Genomic DNA, 24,420 nt, shown 5'->3' with positions numbered 1-24,420 from the left:
GCCTTGTCAAGCAATATTAAATAGAGGTTTAAAAAAATAAAATAATTGGTGCTGCATGCTTAGTGGCCATGTCGGAAATGCCCTGGCCTCTGGGCCCGGATGACTACATTGCCCAATTGTTGCAACGTGGACAGAGCACATGGCTGAAGCCCAGGACAAGTGGAGTCTGCTTAGTCACCAGGGAGGGGAATATGGGCAACGGTTGGTAATGAGCCTGGGCAGGGCTCCACACCAGTATGGCTGCTACTGCGTCCCCCACTTGGAGCGAGAATCTCTGCCCTGCTACATCCAGCCATGCGATTGGCTAAGGTCTGCAGCATTAGGGGATCCAGAAGAGAGCCAGAAGGCGAAGCCGGCCCAAACTGCTTCCAAAGGCTGGTTCCAAAGGCCTAGGACCCCTGTCTGGGGCGCCGAAATGCTGCTATCCATTAGCTGCGGTCCTGCTCCAGAGGCATACATGTACCATCATCATCCTCACTTATTCCATTCTCAGCAAACATGATGTCTCCACCGCCTTGCCCCACGTGTTTTCCACATGAGCGCAAGCGGCAATCAGACTAACTGGATGCAAACTCAATGCTCTACATCACTGAAGGTAAGAAGAGCACTGCCACTGCAAGGCACTCTTCTAGCCATGTACATACCATTTACATTAAAGCTTGCCTGCTTGTTCCAAACACCAGCCCTGCCCTACATGCCGATGCAGCCCCTCGTCATACAGGGCGTTGCTTTCCAGTTATGCTCGCTGCCTCATTACACGCACAACCGTTCCGCTTGTATCCTAAGTGCCCTGCACGCCGGCCGACAACATATGTCCAAGGGTGGTGAGCCTCCACCTGGGAGCTCTCTCTAATCTGTGGAGCCAGCAAACACTTTCCAAAGGCCTCTGAGCAAGGCTGTGTCTAGTGTTTGAGTAACTGCCTCCAGTGTCCTCGGTATCTGACCACCCTCTGTTTCGTACAGACCAGGTTAGCACCTTCCTCTCCACAGATGGCTACTAAATTGCATAACATGTGCAGAGCTATTTACAATACACCCGTTTTGTTGACTCTACAGCTTTGTACGGCTTAACCTGTGCACCTGCATTTCCTATAACTGCATACTTGATGTATTTCACCTACCAGCAACAGCATGCCTGATGTCAAGGCATACAATAAGCATCATCGCATAGCAATTATATAAGTTTGCTACTTATCTTTAACTTGTGTAGCACAGCCTGCTATTTAAATTACCGTGTTCAATGAAATCACAGTTCAGTGCATTCCTTTCTTGACCTCCAGGGTTCATTCCACACTTTTCTCTGTGCACTGGTAATTCAAAAGGGTTAATGGAGCACTAATCATCTCTTCCAATCTCACAAGTGCCAGAGGCCTGTTTGAGATTGCTACGGAAGATACATTTTCTTTTTTTAAATAATCGCACACCAGAAGTAGTCTGGATGATAGTTGTATTAACACACCTATATCCGGTTTGGCAAAGACCGGTATGTGTCACCTTATTATTTCTTTTTAAATACAGTCTTCCAATTCCATTCTTAGATATGTAGGTTGTTACTTAATGCATAGAGTATTGCTACTTTAAAACATTGCACTGTCTCCACTCCATGTTTTTCAGTAAAGTTTAGGTTTGTGTATACTATGTTTCATGGGGGAAGATGTATCATATTGATGAGTGAACACTTGAAAATGTACATGACTACACTGCCAAATGCCTTTGATAACAAACCTAGTTCTGTGACCTGCTGGTTGCGTGCGTTAGGCAGAATCCTGTGCAGTGCCCTTAGGGACCACTACACACAATTAAGAGTACAGGTTGCAATACAAGTTTACCTTTAGTACAAGCCTGTACTACTAAGTTATAGTGGCAGCAGTAGCGGAGCAGCCAGGCTTCTCTCAAGAGTATATGAGCAGTAGCAGAGATTACACAAAGGGACCACAATTACTGTGACTTAAGCAAACACTGACTCAAGGTTTCAGGTAAAAAATATAAGTACATTTATTTTTAAACCATATGTTATAAACACAACCCCTCTAAAACCACACTTTAAATATACTACAACTAACCAATTCACTTTGTACAGTATGTCTCAAGGCAAGTACCCTGTGTTTGAATGAACCGGTGTTATGAACAAAACACGATACCACGGATACAGTTGCGATAACTTTGACAGTTTGGTCTACTGAATAAACGCGTATCCGTGACATGAAATGCTACTGGGGCAAAAGCACACTTAGCACCTGAGATACCCAGAGGGAGTTGGAGGCAAAAATCACAGGCAATATTTAGGTTAGGCAGACAGTAGCGAGAAACACTCAGAAACAGGAGTTCAAAAGTCAAAGGGTCAGAGCCAGGTTTAAGTGACACCGGAAACCTGTGCCAAAGATCACACAGTCAGACAGTTCACGATTCAGCGTAGCCCAAAAGTACTTGGATATTGTCAATGTTCGGAAGCAAAAGTTATAAGAAGGAGGGAAGACGAGGACGAGCCTTGAGGATGAAGAAAAGGGATTCACCTAGTTTCCTCGAGTAGAACACAATACCTTATTTCCACGATGCAGCTGGTGCCCTGGCAGTTGTTCCTGTTGGTTTCCCGCAGACCCACGATTCCTGGAGCTTCGTTGTGAAGGACGTCGTCTGAAGGGGGTCTGCACCACACAGGGATTAAGCCGGCAGCAACGACAAGGAATAAAAGGTGCGCTCCTTAAAAACAGGAGAGGTTCAGCAAGTGGCTATCCGGACCACTACAGCAGTGTGCAGCGATTTCAACCACGGCGGAGATCTCTGGCTGAAGAAGATGAGCTGGTTATCCCCACCAGGCTCAAGGGAAGAAGACTCCCGACTGGATCTCCTCTTAGTCGTCGAAGGGTAGATAGCTCAGGACTGCAGCAGGGCTTCACCGGTATGGGGTAGTTGCAGCAGCCGTCGTTCTCTCCGCTTCTCTTCGTTCCTTGTTTCTAGCCCAAGAGACCTGCCTTTTATTCGCAAAACCTCCATTCACACAACCTGGCTGTCAAACAAGCAGCAGGGGGGTTGTCCAGCCGGGACAACCACCTCAGCCAATCATGGCAAAGTGTGACTTGGGTTTCCTAGGATACCCTGTGCAGGGGGCGACTACACCCCTTCCCCCACATTCAGTCTACCTAGACACCCAGGAACCAAGAGGAGGGCTTCTCTGCAGAAGCCCGCCAAAAGATGGTGAACAAAGAAGGCGAACCTAGTTTGCAGCGCAAAGTAAAACACAAGAAGGACTTTAACAAAAAGAAATGGCGAATAAACCCAACCGGAGCCAAAAGAAAGACGATTTGGTCAAGCGGGTTTATGTTCGAGGCTAATATAATAGCCAAAAAAAGTACCACTTTTGTCTAATATAATCGCGGTAGAAAAGTTAAGGTAGATACCACTGCCACCAGCCAAGTCTAAATGTTAAAAGAGCGAAACAATGCCCAGGGAGGTACAGACAGAAAAGGGGTACAGATTATGTCATGATTCCTGTCGGGCGGCGCTTCTGGGATTTGTGGAGACGCCATTGACAGGTGCCGTTACGTTCGACGGCCGTTGGGAAGCACCGCTCTAGTGTTTTTCCAAGATGGCCGCCGATGTTATTTAGTGTCGGGCTCGAGCAGCGTTTCTTCGCGTTGTCCCTTCTCTGCTTCTCCCGGCTCGAAGGTTACGCCGTTTACCCCCTCGTTCTGGCTAGACCTCCCTCCATTGGACTTTCTTTTGTTATTTTCCGCTTGCTCGCTTACCGGTACCCTGACCGGTCTCTCTGTGATCCCTCCTCTCCACTTGGCTCCTTTGGTCTCTCCCTCATTGGCGCCTTGGCTTTACCATTCTTTGGTCCTGGGTGCTCCTCTTCATTCCTCTGGATAACCCTGCTTTCTCTCCTGGTATATTCTCCTCATCCTCGCCTTCTCTGGAGGTGATTCTGCTTACCTGGGATTTCTCCCCCATTGTTCATCCGTCACTCTCAGCTCTCCAAGTTTGTTACTCTGATCATCCTCAACATCCCAAGACATCACCTCGGGCATCTTCCTGTTCTCGCAGGGTTTTTTCTGCCGTTGAGGCTTTTTCCCTGCTCAGGAGCCGGCTCCCAGGAGTTCCCGCTGTTCGGTTCCCCAATCACCCGACAGCGTGGCATCCCTGGAAGCTCCCCCCTACTTACGTCAAAGAAAGGAAGGCAAGAAAGACGGCAAGGATCCAGCTCGAAGACGCCCAGGAAGAAGGTCGGTGGCACAAGACTACCCTACGGATACCTCAGGTGAGGAGGAAGGGAGGGAAGCCTTAAAAGACTCTGACAAACCTGATAGCGTGCAACACCACAGAACACAGATGGCTTCTCTCGAACAGTACCAGGAATTGGTAGCCGCCATTCAGGGGCTTACGGTAGAGGTTCAATCACTTAGATCTGAAAACCAATCATTACGGCTGCAGGTAGCATCTCGTGAGGAGACCCGTGGAGACCTACCTCCTCTACCAATATCTTGCGGAAAGTATGATGGCAATCCGAAGTTATTGAAGGAATTTTTGGATGCTTGCCGGCTTTATTTTACTTTCCGTCCTCGCACCTATGAGACCACCAAGGCCAAGGTGGGCTTCTTAGTCTCAAATTTAACAGGAAACGCCTTGGCATGGGCTTCACCACTAGTTCTACAGTCTCATCCAGCTACCTCTAACTTTGATCAGTTTTTACAACTGTTAAAGACCCGCTTTGACCGACCCGAGGTTCAGTATGCCTCATATGAAGCCATCCTTGACATTAGACAGGGCCCCCACGATGTACAGACTTACGTGACATCCTTCATGCAACTAGCCACAGATGCTGGATGGCCTGATTCGGCCCAACAGACTTTATTTCGTCGCGGCTTACATGAGGACATTAAGGATGAACTGGCACGCATTGCAAGACCCCAGACCTTTCAAGAACTTGTATCACTCGCATTGCAGATTGAATTCAGGTTAAGAGAAAGAAGACAGGAAAGAAGACGTCCACGTCTCCCTCCCTTATCTATCTCACCCAATTCTTTGAGGGATCGTCCGATTTCCCCCGTTGGAGAGGAACCAATGCAGATCAGTACTACAAGAGGGCCTTTGACAGACCAAGAAAAGAAGAGAAGAAGAGAGTTGGGCCTCTGTATGTACTGTGGTTCTAGTAAACATTTACTTCGAAATTGCCCAGAGGTTCCTCCGCGCCGCCAGGGAAACGAATCTCCCCGAACCTAATCAGGGGTAGGTCCGGGGGTGTTGAAAAGAATCCCTGTAACAACACTTTGCCTCTTCTTCCTAGAGAAGACAATCGGCTGATGGTCTTTCAGGTTAAGTTGTGTCGGGATCCTTCTACAGTCTGGGAAGCTTTAGCCATGCTGGACTGTGGTGCAGCAGGGAACTTCATTGATGTATCCTGGGCCAGAGAGAACGACGTGCCACTTCGTTTCAAGAATCTGCCCATTCCTGTGGAAGGGGTAGATGGCCAACCTCTGTCTTCAGGACCCATAAATCAAGAGACTCTACCTTTGCAAGTCCAATTGTTTCAGCATCAGGAAGAAATGGTATTCGACATCATCAAGGCTGCACACTTTCCGGTCATTCTTGGTATTCCGTGGTTACGCAGACACAACCCATTGATCGACTGGACGAACACTACCATACAGTTTCGGTCATCCTTTTGCCTCAATGGATGCCTAGAGATCGTTCATCTCAAGGCCTCCCCGAACAAGGCGGATCTCCTGTTGACAGCATCACTTCATATGATCCCAGAACACCATCAAAAGTCTTCCTGGACAAGCAACCACATTCCCTTCCTCCTCACAGAAGAGAAGACTGTGCCATTGAAACCCAACCTAATGCGTCTATACCTTTCGGGAGGATGTATCCCCTATCCTTACCCAAGCGCAAGGTTCTCAAAGAGTATCTAGATTGTAATCTACAAAATGGACTCATTCAAGAATCTAAATCGCCAGCTGGAGCATCTTTGTTCTTCATACCGAAGAAGGGATCATCGGAACTCCGCCCTTGTATAGACTACCGAGGTTTGAATCGCCTTACCATCAAAGACCGATACCCGATGCCTCTTATCAAGGAGATATTGGAAGCCGTACAAGGTGCATCTGTCTTCACCAAGCTTGATCTCAGGGGAGCATATCATCTGCTCCGTATAAGACAGGGGGATGAATGGAAGACAGCATTTAGGACACCACTAGGGCATTTTGAATATCGAGTCATGCCCTTCGGCTTAGTTAACGCACCTGCTGTATTCCAACGCTTTATGGATAAGTTGTTTGCCGATCTCCTATTTTCCTCAGTGGTGGTGTATCTAGACGACATCTTGATATTTTCCTCGTCCCTCCTTGAACATAGAAGACACGTTCGGCTGGTACTAGAACGTCTGCTGGAAAACAAGCTTTTGGTAAAGCCTGAAAAGTGTGTTTTTGAAGCTCCAGTGGTAACCTATTTAGGTTTCATCCTTTCTCACGAGGGTATCCGCATGGATCCCGTGAAGATTCAAGCTATAACCAGTTGGCCAGCCCCCAGAAACGTTAAAGAAGTTCAGCGCTTCCTCGGACTGGCTAATTTTTACCGTCAATTCATTCCTGGATTCTCCGAGAAGGTTCTCCCAATCACCTCACTATTGAAGAAGGGAGTAGCCTTTTCTTGGTCTCAAGAGGCAGATTCTGCATTCCAAGCTCTGAAAGTGGCATTCACCTCGGCACCTATTCTGGTGCAGCCTGATCAGACTTTCCCCTTTATTGTAGAGACGGATGCCTCAGGAGGAGCTATTGGGGCCGCTCTCCTTCAGAAAGGAAAGGATGGTCTAGAACATCCGGTGGCATATTATTCTAAAACCTTGTCTTCCAGTGAAAGGAATTATTCTGTCATTGAGAGAGAGTTGTTGGCGATCAAGCATGCCTGTGAAGAGTGGCGACACCTCCTTCAGGGGGCTATACATAGGTTTACGGTAAGTACCGACCACAGTAATCTTCGGATTCTGCAACAGATGGAATGTCGTAATGCCAGACACGCCCGTTGGGCGTATTTCTTTTCGCAATTTGATTTTGAGGTTACATACCTTCCCGGCAAACAGAATATCTTAGCCGATGCCCTGTCTCGTAATTGTGATTCGGTTGGTGAAGCAGACTCTAGCCATGATTTATTGTTAGCGGGTAAAGAGATCAGTACCGTGGACAATATTTTTTTGCGCGATGTCCGCATCCAGCAACATTGCTCTCCGATTGGGTCTGGTTTAGGGTCTGAATTACAAGAAAGAGAGGGAATCCTTTTTAAGGGTCGAGCCCTATATCTACCCGACAAGAAGCATCAAAGACTGGCACTCTCATGGTGTCACGATTCACCCATGGCCGGACATAAGGGCATACGAGCTGCCAAGGATATCTTGTCCAGAATGTTCTGGTGGCCAGGTTGGAATCAGGATGTGCATTCTTATGTATCCACCTGTTCCATCTGTGCAGCCAACAAGTATTCTTCCTCCAAGCCCATAGACCTATTACAACAGGAACCTGCTCCCAAACAACCATGGACCCATGTCTCCACGGATTTTATTGTGGAGTTGCCAAATTCTGAAGGAAACACAGCCATCATGGTTACTGTCGATTCTCTGAGCAAATTGGCCCATTTCACACCTTTGAAGGGGGTACCTACGGCCCCTGAGATGGCCAAGATATTCTTGAAAGAGATTGTGCGGCTTCATGGTCTACCAGAAACCGTGGTATCGGATCGAGGCCCTCAATTCACTTCCCAATTTTGGGGCTCTCTTTGCAAACAGTTGGGGATTCAACGAGCTCTCTCCTCTGGGTTCCACCCGCAAAGCAACGGGCAGACAGAAAGGCTCAATCATACGTTAGAACAATATCTTCGATGTTTCTGTAGCAGAAAGCAAGACGTCTGGAATGCCTTTCTCCCTATGGCTGAGTTCACTTATAATAATACCAGACATACGGCCATCAATATGTCTCCTTTTTTTTGTACGTTTGGCTACCATCCCAAACATTTGCCTTTGACTGATATTCGCCCGTCGAAATTACCTGCTATGGATCATCTCCTAAAGGAACTCAAAGACACTCATGTGTTAGCCAGTGAGACTTTGAACGCTAGTCGACAGTCCTACAAGACATGGGCCGATAAGAAAAGGAAGGCAGTACCCTCGTGGACGGAAGGTGATAAGGTCTGGTTGGCCACAAAATTCTTACCTCGTTGGACACACATAGGAAAATTTGCACCCAGATACCTCGGACCTTTTCGGATCACCAAGAAGGTTAACCCTGTTGCCTTTTGTCTTCAGTTACCTTCCTCTCTCAAACACGTACATCCCGTATTTCATTCCTCTCTTTTGAAGACTTACCGTCCGGACCCTTATAAAAGAAGATCCGAGAGTCCGCTTAGTGTCACTCAGTGTAAACCAGCAGAATACGAGGTTTCCAGGTTAATTGATTCCCGTTATCATGGAATCCTTCAATACTTGGTTCATTGGAAGGGTTATCCCATCGAAGAACGTACATGGGAGCCCGTGAGTCACATTCATGCCCCGCAACTCATTAGGAGGTTTCACAGATTACATCCGGGAAAACCAGGAGGTCCCCCAAGTAGAAGGGGTCATACTGTCATGATTCCTGTCGGGCGGCGCTTCTGGGATTTGTGGAGATGCCATTGACAGGTGCCGTTACGTTCGACGGCCGTTGGGAAGCACCGCTCTAGTGTTTTTCCAAGATGGCCGCCGATGTTATTGAGTGTCGGGCTCGAGCAGCGTTTCTTCGCGTTGCACCTTCTCTGCTTCTCCCGGCTCGAAGGTTACGCTGTTTACCCCCGCGTTCTGGCTAGACCTCCCTCCATTGGACTTTCTTTTGTTATTTCCCGCTTGCTCGCTTATCGGTGCCCTGACCGGTCTCTCTGTGATCCCTCCTCTCCGCTTGGCTCCTTTGGTCTCTCCCTCATTGGCGCCTTGGCTTTACCATTCTTTGGTCCTGGGTGCTCCTCTTCATTCCTCTGGATAACCCTGCTTTCTCTCCTGGTATATTCTCCTCATCCTCGCCTTCTCTGGAGGCGATTCTGCTTACCTGGGATTTCTCCCCCATTGTTCATCCGTCACTCTCAGCTCTCCAAGTTTGTTACTCCGATCATCCTCAACATCCCAAGACATCACCTCGGGCATCTTCCTGTTCTGGACTCTCATCGCAGGATTTTTTCTGCCGTTGAGGCTTTTTCCCTGCTCAGGAGCCGGCTCCCGGGAGTTCCCGCTGTTCGGTTCCCCAATCACCCGACAGCGTGGCACCCCTGGAAGCTCGCCCCTACTTACGTCAAAGAAAGGAAGGCAAGAAAGACAGCAAGGATCCAGCTCGAAGACGCCCAGGAAGAAGGTCGGTGGCACAAGACTACCCTACGGATACCTCAGGTGAGGAGGAAGGGAGGGAAGCCTTAAAAGACTGACAAACCTGATATTAGCCCTTGAAGTACTCCATGTAAGATGGGGTGTACTGGGTCTGTGGTAAAAATGAATATGTAAAGTAAATGGCAACTTTACCTTTCTCTGGGGGACAGTAGTCAGCCCCAGCAAAATGGAGTCAGAGGGAAGTCTTAAAGACAACCCTGGGTTACTACACTAAAGGTGCCGTGTAACCCACACAAGAACAGGGGCACTTGGAGTGGTGTGCTCCAGTGCCCAAGATCACACAATGATTAACAATACATAGGCCAAAACACATGTAAGAGTGGAAAAAGGATGTACACTCTTACCAGGTGGAAAAAAATAAACTCCAGAAATCCAGCAAAGCTGCTCGGGGACTCACTAGGTGAGGGAAATTAGCCCTAGAAGGAGAATTCTCCCTAACAGCGTGCATACATGTACAACCAGTACTCAACCTATGAGCGGATACCAAACCCATTGACATTCTATCTTGCCTGCTGATCCATCCACTCTGCTTAATCTATTCCTTGCTTTCTTCTTACATAATGAATACACAAAGCTGACTAGATGTGCATGCAAAGTGAACAGTACTTCCATCCAGTGCCTACATCTACCGATCTTCATACTATATACACTGTAGTTAGCCTCCAAGCTCGCTTTGCTCTACTATGGACTGCATTATATATTAGCACCTGCAGGAGAGACCGGGTCAATTCCGAATCGGTAAGTAGCTGCCTGCTTTTTTTGCCCGGCCTGCTGTGTCTCCGGCAAACCTTCACCCTGTCCCCGAGGCAGTGCCTCAGGACGAGTCTCCACTGGAGTGCCACACCTCCACCTCACCTGCAGACCTCATTGCAAACCTTCAGTGCCTGGAAACAGTCATTTCCAATGGCAGACATATGGGTAATTTCCTTTTAAGGGACGCATCAATTGTGTCAAGCCTGGTTTCCATAAAGACAAAGGAAAATCCACACCACAGATGGAGGTTCCGAGTGCTGATACCGATAAATACCGCTTTTAAGGCCAGGCAGGGGTGGAATGTTGCGCTTGGGCTCACCTGGCTCGGGCTTGAAGGACCTTAGTGGCCCTGCCGATAGTGGTATTTAACATTATAATGAAAACAGTTAATATCAGTGACTGGCAACGCCTGTCGCAACACCATACTGCATACTTAGTCTCAGGCTAAGACTTTCCTTTCCTTTTGATTTAGGAAACTTCTGAACTTCTCCCTACTCAGCAAATGGTGGGACAATATATGGGACACTGCCCTGTGAAACTCTGATTGCACAGAGCCTCCCACTGAAAACTATTTTAAGAGAGTTATCACATATTTGTCTCCATTCGTGCAGCTACCCTTTACATTTTACAGACACTCATTTCGTTCATGTCTTACTTCAGCTACACAAAAATGCGGTCTTGTTGCTCAATGTATGTCTTGGGTATAAATAACTTCTGGTGACAAAAATATTAGTACAACATTGCTAATCAAATAGGTGTGTTTGCCATCAAGAAAACATTTAGCAAACTCTGCTAATCAGTTTTTTTTTCTCCAACAGATTAGTTTTCAAAAGCATATCAATACAACATAAAACAGAGTTAGAACGTTAATACAAAATAATAATAACAACAACAACTATAGTAAAATGAGGTCTGCGGGTTCAAGGGGGGGGGGGGGACCAGGCGAGGGCAGATACACAAGCATAGTTATTCAATATTGGGGCACTAAGGAGTCAATAGTTGCAGTTATAATATTTATAGGGTTGGGGTCGAAATGGGGCGTTGCAGGTCTGGTTCCTTCTCTGTTCCGGGGTTTCTAGTTCACTGGGCGGCGTATGAGCCCTTCAGGTCTGTGGCTACCATTTAGTCGTGCTTCGCCAGCCAGCCGAGACTGGAGGTTGCTGGGTTGCGCCCGGGAACTTCTCCTGATAATCTAGGAAGGGCACCCAGACATTGTAGAATTTGCTTCCATTTCCGTTGCGGAAGGCTGCAATTTGTTCTGCAACTGCTATGTGCCAGCATTTTGTCCACCACACGGGGATTGCCGGGCCTCAAGGGTGCTTCCATTCTGGCTATTGAGATTTTTACTGCTGTGAGTAGGTGAGCGCATAGTTCAGCTAGGCAGCCAGTCATTGGAAATTGCCCTTAGAGCCCATAGCTTCCAGCAGGACTATTCCCGGGTCTCATGGGATTGTCAATCCTATGATTATTCGGACTTGTTCTAGCATTTCTTTCCAAAATTGTGTTTGTTTTCGGACAGGTCCATAAAAGGTGAAACAATGTGCCTGTGGCTGGGCAGCCTCTCCAGCATTTTGATGGGATTGCTTTTGTTTAGAGTCTCTGGTGTCAAGTACCACCTGTAGCACACTTTGATCGCTCCTTTATTTGTGACACATTTTGAGCTCTTGTGCTTTAATGTCCTGATTCGGCTCTATTCCACCAGGCCCAATTCTTTTCCCCATGTTCCTTTACCATTTCTGCATATAGGTTTCTTTTTTTGTTGGGGTCCGCTTTGTCTACTAGTCTATATAGGGTGGATATCTTGTCTTTAGGGGCGTTCGCTGTTAGTGTGTGTTCTTGCGCCGTTAGTTCCCTGCCCCTGTGAGTTTATATTGCTGTGGGATAACCAGTGCCTTGACTGTGCATAGCAGAATCTTTCCGTTTCTGGCACCCAGAATATTGTTTTACATGCTTCAAATGTTAGTGGGGTGCCGTTAGAGAGAAAATCCGATATCTGCTCCAGGCCCCCCTCCCTCCACTTATCGAAACAGTTGGGCAGTATTCCCGGGGTGAAGTCGGGGTTATCCAAGATGGAGGACAGGAGTCCCACAATGCTTTTGCAGTCCCATCGGCGGGCTGCATTTTTTCAGCTTTCCACAGTGTTGCTGGTGGCTGTTAGTGGGCCAGAGTTGGGGGGAGGGGGAGCCGGGGCATTGCAATGTGTGGAATAGATTCTAGTGGAACCCGGCTCCAGTCTTCCTCTAGCTTCTTCCAACGAGGTTGGTTTGTGACCGATTACCACATGAAAGCTTGTGAGCTGCGCTGCAAGGCAGTGTTTGGCACACCTAGGCCCCCCCCGGACCTGTTCCCCGGAGCATTATCCGTTTAGCTCTCCACAGTTTTTTCCCACGCTACAGATGTATTTCAGAATGTTCGTTTGCAGCTTCTGCAGGTCCTTTTTGGAAATGGGAATTGGGAGGGTCAGGAAGTGATGGATCAATCTTGGTACCAGGTTCATTTTCAGAGCCGCGATTCTCCCCATCCATGACATTTCCTGTTTCTGCCAGGGTTCCAGGTCGTTGTGCATTTCTTTAAATAGTGGTGGGAAGTTTACTCAGTATGTTCTCTCTATTTTAGATGGGATCTGGACTCCCAGGTAACTGATATGGGATTTTGCCCACGACATAGGATGTCTAGCTGCTAGTGTCTCCCTAAGGTTCCTTGGAATGTTAATGCCTAGCGCTATTGATTTGGCGAAATTAACCTTAAACCCTGATGCTTCAACAAATGCTTCGATCTCTTGCCATAGGGCTTTCATGCATTTCTCGGCCTGGCTCACGGTCTGGAGGACATTGTATGCGTACATGGCTACTTTGTAAACTTCACCTTTTACCTCTATCCCATGTATTAGTGGGTTATGCCAGATTCTGCTGGCAAATGGCTCCATAGAGAGCACGAATATTAGTGGCGACGGCCAACCCCGCAGTGTGCCACTAGTAATGGTGATTTTGGGTAATCTAGTGCCGTTTATTCTAAGTGACGTGTTAGGGTGTTGATAGTTGGGTAGGGTCCACTTCAGGAACTTCGGGCCAAACCCAAAGTGGGTTAGTGTTTCCTATACATATCCCCAGTCCAACTTGTCAAACGCTTTGTGTGCGTCGAGTGAAAGGATTGCCATTTCCACCCCAGCCCTATTTGCAGTTTTGATTATGTTTAGGGTGCGTCTAATGTTGTCCCATGTGTTGCGTCCTGGGATGAATCGCGTTTGGTCTGGGTCGGTGGATCAACTCTGGGAGGATTGCTGATAATCTGCATGCTAGGATTTTAGAAAATATTTTAGCATCGTTATTCATTAGTGTGATGGGCCTACATGATGCGCATTGTTATGGGTTTTTTTTCTGGCTTTGGGATAAGCACCGTTGGGGATTCCTCCATTGAGGGAGTGATGCTGCCTGTAGAGCGAAATGTATTGTATAGGGATGCAAGGTGTGGGGCCAATATGTGAGCACATTTGTTTTAAAACATGGTCGTAAGCCTGTCGGGGCCTGTAGCTGTGTTTTTTTAGAGTACGTATTATTTCAGCTACTTGTGTGGTTATTGGGAGCTCCAGGACTCTAGTTGAGGATGAGGATTTTCCTTTGGGGTAGCTTGCAGGTACCAGATCTGTGCTGCTTAATCTGTTGGCGTTCCAGACATAATTTCCCTGTGGTAGTCTTATCATTATCTCCAGTTTCCCCCTCTCTGCGAAGCAGGGCCGACCGTTTGAGTCTTGGAGAATGTGGATGTTATTCAGTGTGTGCAGTTTTTTTTGTTTATGTACCAGCAGACAGTTTGCTTTGTTGCTGTTTAAGTAGTAGTATTGCCTGGTGTACGCTAGCGCTTGTGCTGATAAGTCTGCGAAGTGCATTTCCAGAGATGCTTTTGCCTTCTTAACCTCCCTGCCTAGTTTGGTAGTTTGTTGTCTTTTGAAGCTTTCCTCCAGCTCTGCCACCCTCCCCTCTAGCCTAGATTGCTGCACTTGCTTCATTCTTCTTTGCAAGGCCGTGCAGTTAATTGTTACCACTCTCACCACTGGCTTCATTGCGTCCCAGACAGTTGCCTCGGAGGTGCCCCTTGCTGTGTTTTCTCTAAAGCAGCATTCGAGGGATTCAGACAGCTCGCTACCGATTGCTAGATTTATATAGCGCCTATACACAATGTGTTTCAAAGCACTTCAAGGCAAGGGAGGGAACATTGTCTTGTAATTTCCAGGACCTTTGTGGGGTGTCTGGCAAGGCCTGCACTCTCAGGCAAGCTATTCCTGGGGCATTATCCGATATTATTCTGTGGCCGATTTGTATGTCTTCGATGCATGGGAAGAGAGTACTGGATGTTAACAATAGGTCAATTCTGGAGACGCCCTTGTGCACATGTGAATAGAACGTATAGTCCTGAACCCCCTTGTTGGCAAGCCTCCGGATGTCTACAGTTCCCGTTTACCTTAGGAACTCGGCCAGCCCCATTGCCCGGACAAAGTCTTCCTTGGTGGGCGGCAGTGTTTCATCACTGTATGGGTCGGGGATTAGGTTGAAGTCATCCCGATTAGCAAGTGGTCCTCTGCAAATGTGGTTATAGTTGTGAGGATGTCGCGGTGGAAACTATCGCGTGCATTGTTTGGGCAGTAAATAGCTGCCACAGTTATTGGTTGCTCGACCAGAAGTCCCTTGACCAGGAGATATCTCCCCGCCGGATCTCGCTTCACTGTAATGTGTGAGGGGACCTCTCAGCTGATTAGCAGGGCCAGTCCCCGGCCTACTGTAGCAAAGTATTGTCTGGAGTATCGCTTGAAGTTGACTTGCTTCCCATCCGCCTCCAGGAGGCGAGTTTCTTGTAAGCAGACATGGTCCGCTGAGAGCTGGGACAATCTGCCTTTGACAGACTTTCGCTTCCCCAGAGAATTCAGCTCCTGTACATTCCATTTGATCATAGTGAGCTCTTTGGTAGAGTGTCATCTAGGAAGTAACTTATGATTCCGCTTACTTTACCCCAATGATTTCTGCAGAAGACTTGGCGTATGTGTGCGGTTAGCTTTGATGGTTGTTTAAGTCTCCCATGATGAGCAGTTTTTGGTTATTGACGTTCTTCTCCGGCCCTCCCCGAGAACTCCACTCACCCAAATTCCCCCCCTTCCCAAATAATCCAGGTTGTTAGGGCCAGCCCTCGACCAACGGGGTAACCGGCCAGGCCATTGCAATCGACTTTCCTGGAGAAAACAGCGCCTCCTGTAACTTTTGGGTAAAACTCTATATTTGCGTTCAGCAATTGGGTCTGTAGTTTGTGTATTGTTCAGCACAACCCTTTTTCCTTTTGGGTCTGGGCTGCTCCGTTTCTGCTGGCCTGTTTTTGATATGTTGTATTGTTCTGAAGAGGAATTTTGGAGAGTCCATGGGGTTTTGCTTGGCCATTGATTATCAAGTTTGTGGCTGAAAGCGCCAGGTTTGTTGTAGCTCTAAGCTCCAGAGTCTTATATCTGGGGAAGTGTGTGTACCAGAGACCCTGTTCCCTTCAGTTTTTGTTGTTTTGCTTTTTTGGGTGGAGGTCCCTTGATCCTGTGTCGTCGATCCACTGGGCTCCAGGATTTCGCGGGGTTGTCCTCGTCTGCCTCTGGGTTCAAGAACCTCTCTGCCTCATTTGGGGTGTGGATTAGCCAAGGCTTGCCTTTTCAGGAGAAGTAGGGAACCCCCTGCGGTATGGGACTTTTTTCTCTCAGCCATTCTGTGTTGGGCTTCAGAGATTTCCTTTTCATTAGAGTTGTTGCCGCTAGGTCCTGGTATAGGGAAATGGAGGCATCACTGAAGTGGATGTGTGCTGAGCTTCTGGCTTTCCGCATTATTTCCTCCTTTACTTTGTAGAAGTGCACTCTCACTAGTACATCTGGCGGGGTGGTCGAGCCTTGTTTTGTCCCAGTTCTGTGCACCCTGTCGAGTTCAAGATGGGCTTTGTCTGGGAGGGTTAGGATGAAGCGGAATAAGTCCCTCCTGAAGAACTCCAGTTCTGCGTCTGTTACTGATGATGGAATGCCCCGTAAGCGGATGTTGTTGCGCCGGGGTCTATTCTCTGCGTCTTCCCGTTTGAGTTCCAAAGCCTTGCATCTGGCCTTCAGCGCCGAGATTCTATCTGTTCCCTCCCCGATTTCAAAGTTTTGCTCATATATAGTGTGGTTTAAATCTCTGTTGTCCTGTTTTCACGGTTTTCAATTTCGCCTATGCGCTCGTTTAGGGTTGTGATTTTACTCATCACTTCTTCAGTGCCTTTCTGGTACTCCTTGGTTATGGCTGGCAGTAGTTCTTGAAGATCTGTTTTGGTCACAGCTTGCACAGTGGGGCCGCTTGCGGACTCTGGGCACACCACTGGGGCCATGGTTTCGCTCTGCCGTCTCCTCCCCCTTTACTTTTTCTGTGAGGAGGCTGTCAGCAGCGTGTTATGTCCGCTTGTTTAGCCAATTTGGGGCTTTTAGCCATTGTACCTTCTTTCTTTGCTTCTGCAAGGCGAGTTCTCCACTATGGTATGGTGAGCGTACGCAGGGGTCGTTGCTATAAATCGCTTTTACTCCTGGTAGCAGTTGCTGAGGCTGTGTCGTGGGTGCCTTTGCTTCTGTGCTTGGTCTTCTATCCCTTCATGGGCCTTTGAGCACACCGCAGAGGGAGAGCTGTTGAGCAGGTGGCCGTGGAACCCGACCAATCCCTCCCGCTGATAGTGCGGAGAGGCCGATTAAGTTGTGCTGGTCCCGGGGGCTGCCGACTGCATGGGGAATGAGTGGTGGCGTTGGTGCTGCCTATGCCGAGATCGGTGGCTGGAGCTCTTGCTGCTGAGCGTGGGTCTGTGGCTTCCCAGCAGGTCCGGGCCCCTGTGTGATCTAGTCCTCTTATCCTATGTGAGGGAGCAGAGGGGTTGGCAGGGATGTGCAGAGGAGATAGCCGGGTTGTGTGGCACGCCGCTCAACCTTCAAGCCAAGAGTGGGGGCCGACTGCTCCAGGCGCCGCCACCCGTCGAGGTATGCGGGTCACTGCATGCTTTAGATGGTAGTCTGGAGGCGCAGAACCAGCGGGATCGACCAGAGGGGGATCTGTCCCGTTTTATATGTGCAGCATGTCAGGGCTCATTTTCATTTCCTCCCTGTTGGCGCAAGCTGTAAGGGAGGCCTGCGGGTCTCTGCAGGCTTCATTTAGGAGATTGCAGGTCCCCGATCGGCATCTCCGCATTCGCGGGCCTGCTGCCTGGTGTGATTCGCGCTCCTTGGACACGGGGGCACTGTGGCCAGAGGGGATCTGTTCTATTGTAGTTGCAGCGCAAGCATATTAAGAGTCCGCTCATTTCCTTGTCGGCAGCCCAGCAGAAGTGGGCTGGCTTCTCCGGCACCTACCAGCAGTAGAGGACAGCTTTTGTTTGCTGTGTGCGAATTTCTGCGGGGCTTCAGGCGTGATGTTGGGGCTTCCTGCGAGACTTCGGTATCCTGCTGAGGGGCTCCCTCATAGCGGTACGCTGGTACGACCCAGCTCCTCCTCCAACTTTGCCGTGATCGGGGGTGAGGCTGCCACGCCCCCTCTGCTAATCAGTTTTTGAAAACTAATGTATGCCTTGTGATGTAGCAAGTCTGTGTACCTGCACCAATTTTGACTCATATGCCCGTTTGCATGCGTGATGTAGCCCCCCGTTCCATGAGGTGTAACCTTTCCAGTCTTGTACTCGCACCTATTTTGACTCATATGCCCGTCTGCATGCCTGATGTATCTAACCCCCTGTACCAGTTTGTGTACTCACACCTACTCCGTCTGCAACCATATACTTAATCATGCACTTCACTAATGCACCTAGATGCCTCTGGACTTTGTGCACTAAAATGATTGCAAATAAATAATCCGAGGCCACTCAGCCATGTCGGGTGGTCTTCCCTCTTTTTTTTTAACGATTGGTGCAACAGAACCAATTAATTTCGGTGAAAAACTTGTTAAGACATGACAAAGCCCTTAACTCGAATCCCACCCGTTCAGCCCATGAGTACACACATGCATGACACCAATGAGATTTTAAAACATGACATTAGTTAAGATGGTCGTAAATTAATCTCTCACACCCTCTTATTTCACAGGTTTTGTTACGATAATGGATTATATATATATATATATATATAGCAAAATGTAGCTTTTCGAAAGAAAGGCAACTTGTGGAATGCACTCCAGGGAGCAGCTGCAAGGGGGGGGAAAATGTCCCTGCAGCAGTCGAGAGGAAAGGAAACACCTCTCGATTTCCTGGCAACACGAGTTTCTTTATTAATATTTATGCGTCAGGAAAAGGAACTATTTTAGCAAAAGTACGACGCGTTTCGCGGTGTGCAAACAGCTTGATCACGTAGGTTACAAACAACACAGATGATGGACAGAAATTTAAACCTTGGCAACTCTCTGGTTGTCCATAGAGTGTCTACCTGCTAGTTGCCGTTGTTTTACATGTTTTAACAGGCGGACATCTTTGAACAGTAAAATAGTGTATAATTCACATGGGAAGGTGCAGACAAATTCCATTTACACAAGAAGCATACAAGACAATTCAAAGAAAAGTTTCAAGAAGGTTCACAATTTTAAAACCGATACCGTTGAAACAATATTAATGCCGTTGTGTGTAAAAGAACTCTCGTAAAGGGCCTTCGTTTAATTTAAACTGTCTTGTTGTATGTCTGATGTTTATTAGCCTTGCGTAAAAATAAGTAAGGCACTGCCCGTATCTACTTGATAAAGATAAAAAGAGGGGGCAGCCTATACAGGGTGTATACGGCATATATAATCCCTGATTGTTGGATGCTGTCACTATATATACATACATATACACACACACGAGAGAAGTCAGAGAAGAGAATGGATTATTTATATATATATATATATATATATATATATATATATATATATATATATATATATATATATATATATATATATGTTTCATTCTGGAACAGACATGTATGATGGCTTGTGCCTTCATAAGTACATACTGCGATGTGGAAGAGCAGGATTAAGAATAATGAAATTACTGGCGAGTAATCAAGCATTATCTGCTAAGCCTTTTGTGACAAATTGAGCAGGAATAGTGGCTAAGGCACTTGCTCAACCCCAAACCACTATCAAATCAGCAGTGATCCTAATCATAAAGGTGAAACAAGAGACCCAGCCCAGCAGTTATTCCTCCTTTGCCTTTTGTGATACCGCAGGCCCAAGGCAGGCTATCCTCTTTAGGAGGGGTATGACAGTAGCACCCAAACAACGTAAGAGCAATAGCCCAAAATAAAGGAATATGCAATCAAGGTTCTAAATGCCAACAACCAATCGGAGATCAGAAAAAAACGAAAACAAAGAAAACACCCCTTTAAAAGAACACAGAGAAACCAGACTTTTGTGAAAGACAATATGGGTAGATGAGAAGGGGTGTTCAGGGACAGAACTGGCAAAATGGCACTGTTCAACGGATAGATCCTCAAAAGTCACTATGGTCCCAAAAAGTGGACCGGGGACAAGGCCTCTGCACAGTACATTAAGTCTGGTCTTTGCAGATTTTACGCAACAAACCACGAGTCTGGGTGCTTTTGGCACTGGGGGTCAAGTCTTGGTGGGGCAGTGATGTTGACAGTTGTGTCAGCTTGCAGGTCAAGCAAACTCGGAATGACAGGCAGTGTTGGGTTGGCAGCACCGGAGGACTCGTGGCCTTGACTTGGGAGGTGCAGGGAATGATCTTTGGCGGACTCAAGGAGTCAGTGTTCTGCAGCAGCAAGGTTCTCTGGAGGAGCCAGCGTGGAGCTCGAATAAGCTGGTAAACAGGCAGCAGTGTCGAGATGAGGATGCAAAAAGACCAAGTCCCAGATTCCGTTACAACAGGGAATCAGCATCATGCGTAACTGATATGCACATGGCTGTTGGGCAAGAAGGTCCGAGAGGAATCTGGCGGTTACTGTGCAGCAGCAAAATGTGCTGAAACTGCCGTTGATGGGGTTCACAAATGCAGGAAGAGCCACTTGTCACTGCCTTGGTTCTGCGGTTGCTAGGAGTCCCAATCCAGGACCTTCAGGTCAAGGTGCGTCCTTCTGCACTGCCACTCTTGGCAGCGTGGCTCAAGTGTACAGGGGGATCCTTCATCTCCAGTAAACTGGAGCCAAATTCTAGGGCAGCCAGTATAGATCCTTCGGTCCAAAGCAGTCACCCACACTGTTCCCTGGGGATGGTTACGGGGCAGAACACTCCTCTACCTTGTATGCATTATGTCTTAACCTCTATGGCAAAGGAATTTGGGACAGACTGTATCAGAGAGGACCAGATGAATTCTTTTCCTTGAGGAAGTGCAGAGATGTATAAAAGAAATAGGGGAAAGCCCTCTCCTTTTAATGGCAAAATTTCATGCAGGATTGGCCCAATGCAAGTCTGCTGTTGTAACGAGTGCCCTTTGACTTACGACATCACACCCAGACTAATTTACCTGCAGAGGGGACAGGAGAAGGGAAGAGAGCTCCAACAGAAAGAAAATGGGACTCTGCTCCAGGCCTACCTTCCCTCTCTGGCTTCTCTTAACTCTTGACCCCATCCAATACCTGCTAACTTCAACGGGACTTTGGTGGTCATCCCCCTGGGGCAAGGAGAGTTTTGTTATGTTATCGCTACATCTGAAGCACTGGTTCCCAATAGACCTTTTAGGGGCAGTTTCTATGCCTTGGGGGAGGGGAGGCAGGTGGAGTTACTTTGCCTTGGGGGAAATGCGTTACCCTTGCTGCAGGAAAATCAAAGAGCAGCATTCTGGTTATTGTTCTATGTAGCTGCTGTGGGGACAGTCAGACCAGACATTAACAAACATCCACCCTGTCATAGACGACCCTGCTTACAGAACTGACATTAGTGTGATAACAAATTGCTGTGGCTGTTTATTTGTCATCATGCAACAACCATGCATGGCTTATTTAAAGATGTACATGCAACCAGACTGACTAGAGCATACACTTAATTTAGATCAGAAGGGAAGAAGAAAGCTTGCAGGAACTTTGTGTTCCAGCATCTGTCAAAGATGCACGGGTGACCCTTGAACCAGGCCTGTGCCACTGCATTTCTGTTATGTTACTTGCCATTTATATAGCGCCTTATATATCATTGGTATGACCTCAAAGCGCAGGTAGGTTGAACGCCCTCGGGAACCGTAGTTCCAGTCAGTAGAGAGAGTGTGGTATGGTGCGTGGGTGCACCGGATGTGTGTGCAGCTGGTGTAGTTGTTGGATGATAGCTGCTTCCTAGCGATAGATGTGGTGCTGAGGAAATCAGTTGGATGGGTTCAGTCTGGCGGAGGACACCCAGACTGGGTTCTGGCTGCGTTAGGCCTCAGGAACGCCTATGCAAGCAGCTAGCCGGAATGTGCTCAGCTAGCTGCGTTTTATTAGGGCGATGAGGTGATCATGGAGTCGTGTTCGTATGTGAATAGCTAGGCCGAATTATCAGGGGTATAGCTGTGTTCTAGTTGAATGATGGTGTATAGTAGAGAGTAAGCGTAGTGGTGTGATATGGTGGTTATCAGTAAAAGCGCCCGAGACCAGGCACGTGAGCAGGATGGTGAGGACGTACATAGCGACATAGATATATTATATATATATATGGATACAGGTAGGTAGCATTTAACTGGTGTTGCCTCCATCCGCAGCATCTGCAATTTCTGGGCTGAGGCACATGTAGACTGTCTCAGCAAATGCACATGTGTGCACTATAATTTCGCCATGCAGCATTTATGAAGGGGGGGCTTAAGGGGGTTTGATTTTTTTTTTTTTAAAATAAACTGCATGCATCATTTTATGTGAATAAAAATCAAAAGCTAGGGCTTCCACCCCTGCACATGGCAATCCATAGCACCTCTCATCCGCAAAGAATTGCTGCTTGCATGTCGCTGCTATGATGCAACCCACTAGCTAAGATCTGCTCACGACATCAGCATTGGTTCTAGCGCTAGAAGAACTACTTAAGACAAGTTTCCTATAGGTTTGACATTTTAAAAGGTGTTTTTCAATGACAGAACAAGTAATTTCTGGAGGTAGCCGTCAACCCACAGAACGTACTTACCTTCGTTAGTGAACAGTATACCATTTAAGGGTCTGCAAGCAGATATGCCTTCTGGGATGGCCAGGAAGCATAATGTAGTGTACAGTCCTCGAAGAAAATAGGCCAAACTGCGAACAGTGCTACTAGAACGCATATTGGTGTGCAGTTCAAAAATTCAGAGAACATTATAATTGGAAAGGTCAAAAGTGTGAACTGCCCTTCACACTGGGCAATGCTGTGGCACGATCTGCAATGGAACAAATGCTACTCGTTGCACAGCAGCAAGGTCTCCTCTTCAGCCCCCAACCCGCTCTGCAGCCTCCTAGAGTAAAAGGCGATACACTAACACCGTGGGGTTTGAGGGTCCCTCAAGCATGGTGCCATCCCTCAGCCTCGTGACACAGAAGCAGGGCACGCTCCTGCAGAGCCATACACCACCCTCGACTCCTATGGACCATTTTGTTTACTTGCAGCCAACTCCTGCCCTACTGCACCTGTGCCCCTTCCTGTAGGCATGTGCTGTGGGCCGTCTGCACCTCCTATTCTGCAATAGCGGGCCAGCCACCGGCAGATCTAGACAGCCAGCCTTGCCCACCCTGAAGCACATGCCGGCCCTACTAAAACCCCACACAGCACTGGGGACCCCTCCCCCGCCATACGAGCGCCCCTGCATCTCTATAAGCACCCCTTGAGCTATTCTGTGTCGCCCTTTGCCTTATCCTCCAGGGTCTGCTGCATCTCCTAGGTTTTCCATCAGCTGTTGGGGTCCCTCTTATGTTTCTGATCAGCTAAAATGGGACATTTTGGGAATGGGGGGGGGGGGGGAAAGAGGCTTGCATTGGGTTGAACAATATATCTCATGAGAAATTAAACATTTCTGAAAAGTAGCACAATTGAAGTCTACAAAAAACGGGGTGTCTCCCCTCCCAAAGAAGTACAGTGTGTGTAGCATGCCTGGCCCTTCCAGCGCTTTCCCGGTGCTCCGGGCACCACCAGCCCCCCCTTGCCCACTCCCTGACTACCCCCCCTCCCCTGTGCCCTGCCTGCACTCACCCGTCACCCCAAGCGGTGGGGGCCGGTTCCTGCTTGGGCGCGGGCAGCGTCGGGGAGGGCCCCAGGAACTGCACATTGGCGACGGTCTTCCCGATGGTGAACCAGTCGGTGATCTGCTCGTACGTCAGGTTCTTCAGCATGGTGGGGGGCGTGGAGGGGGCGCGGGGCCTCAGAGCCGGAGCGCGGGGTCAGTGGGCCCGAGGCCTGCGCGCGGCACAAGCTTTAGGGTTAGGCCCCGCGAGGCCTGACAAAGCCGGGTCCTCGCGTAGTGGGAGGTGGGTGAGTGGAGGGAGAGGAGCAGGGGTAGGCCGCGGGGCCTGCGCGCGCCACGAGGCCTAGGGGTAGGCCCCGCGAGGCCTGACTGAAAGCCGGGTCCTCGCGTAGTTAGGGGGGGCGGGGTAGGCCGCGGAGCCGCAAGCGGCGCGAGATGGCGCTTAGGGCGGAGCCGATGAGAGCGAAAAGCCGGGGAAAGGGGCCGAGCTCCGAGGGCCACACGCACTGGAGTCGGATTGGGCCGCGAAGAAACACGGCGAGGCGCTGCGAGCGGACGAGGGGCTTAAGCGGGCCATGGGCGGGGCCGGATGAAAGAGAGGGGCCCACCCCAGCGCTGCCAGGCCCGCTGATTATAAGCCACGTTTTGCCCCCAAACGTTCGATTTGTACCCCTTCAGCGCTTATTGTTAAGCTTGTCCAGTTAATAGGGGTGAGAGAAAAAATGGGCGGAACCTTCTGACTCTTGAGGGTGGGTATAATGGAAGGAAAGGAAATAGAGTCAAAGGCTACCCTAACCCAAAACGTGACAGGGGGTCATAACATTTGCCGTGAAGCTAGGTAGTAGCTAGCTTGAAAAGACACACACCTTAAAAAGGAAGAGTGCATCAAGAAAAAAGTTTATTAACACTAACACAATAGACATATTTTCAAAAACGAGACATATTTTCAAAAGAGTGCCATTGCACTAAAGGTGTGCATCATTGAGCACATAAATATCATCATTGAGCACATGAATATCTGCTTTTTCGTGGGTTAGTAGGCAGAGTGAAGAATTGATACATGTATTGCTTGGGATCACAATACAATCGTTTTGTCGACACAAAGACCATAGCTCTCAACTCACCCGCTTTTGGCGGGTGACACCCGCCTTGCA

The 24,420-nt window shown here is 48.4% G+C and overlaps 1 protein-coding gene across 1 annotated transcript in view; it reads right to left on the bottom strand.

Moving 5' to 3' along the window:
• Positions 1-23,911, bottom strand: part of TDRD9 (tudor domain containing 9) — a 2,559,831-nt gene extending 2,535,920 nt beyond the window's left edge. The window contains exon 1 of the mRNA XM_069638191.1: positions 23,275-23,911. Coding sequence (XP_069494292.1) covers positions 23,275-23,414 — 140 coding nt within the window. The 5' untranslated portion in view covers positions 23,415-23,911. The remainder of the gene's footprint in view (positions 1-23,274) is intronic.
• Positions 23,912-24,420: the final 509 nt, after the last annotated feature.

This window comes from Ambystoma mexicanum, chromosome 14 (genome assembly GCF_040938575.1).
Source record: "Ambystoma mexicanum isolate Mex_15411 chromosome 14, UKY_AmexF1_1, whole genome shotgun sequence".
NCBI lineage: Eukaryota > Metazoa > Chordata > Amphibia > Caudata > Ambystomatidae > Ambystoma > Ambystoma mexicanum.
This window is presented reverse-complemented; position numbering and strand designations above follow the sequence as displayed.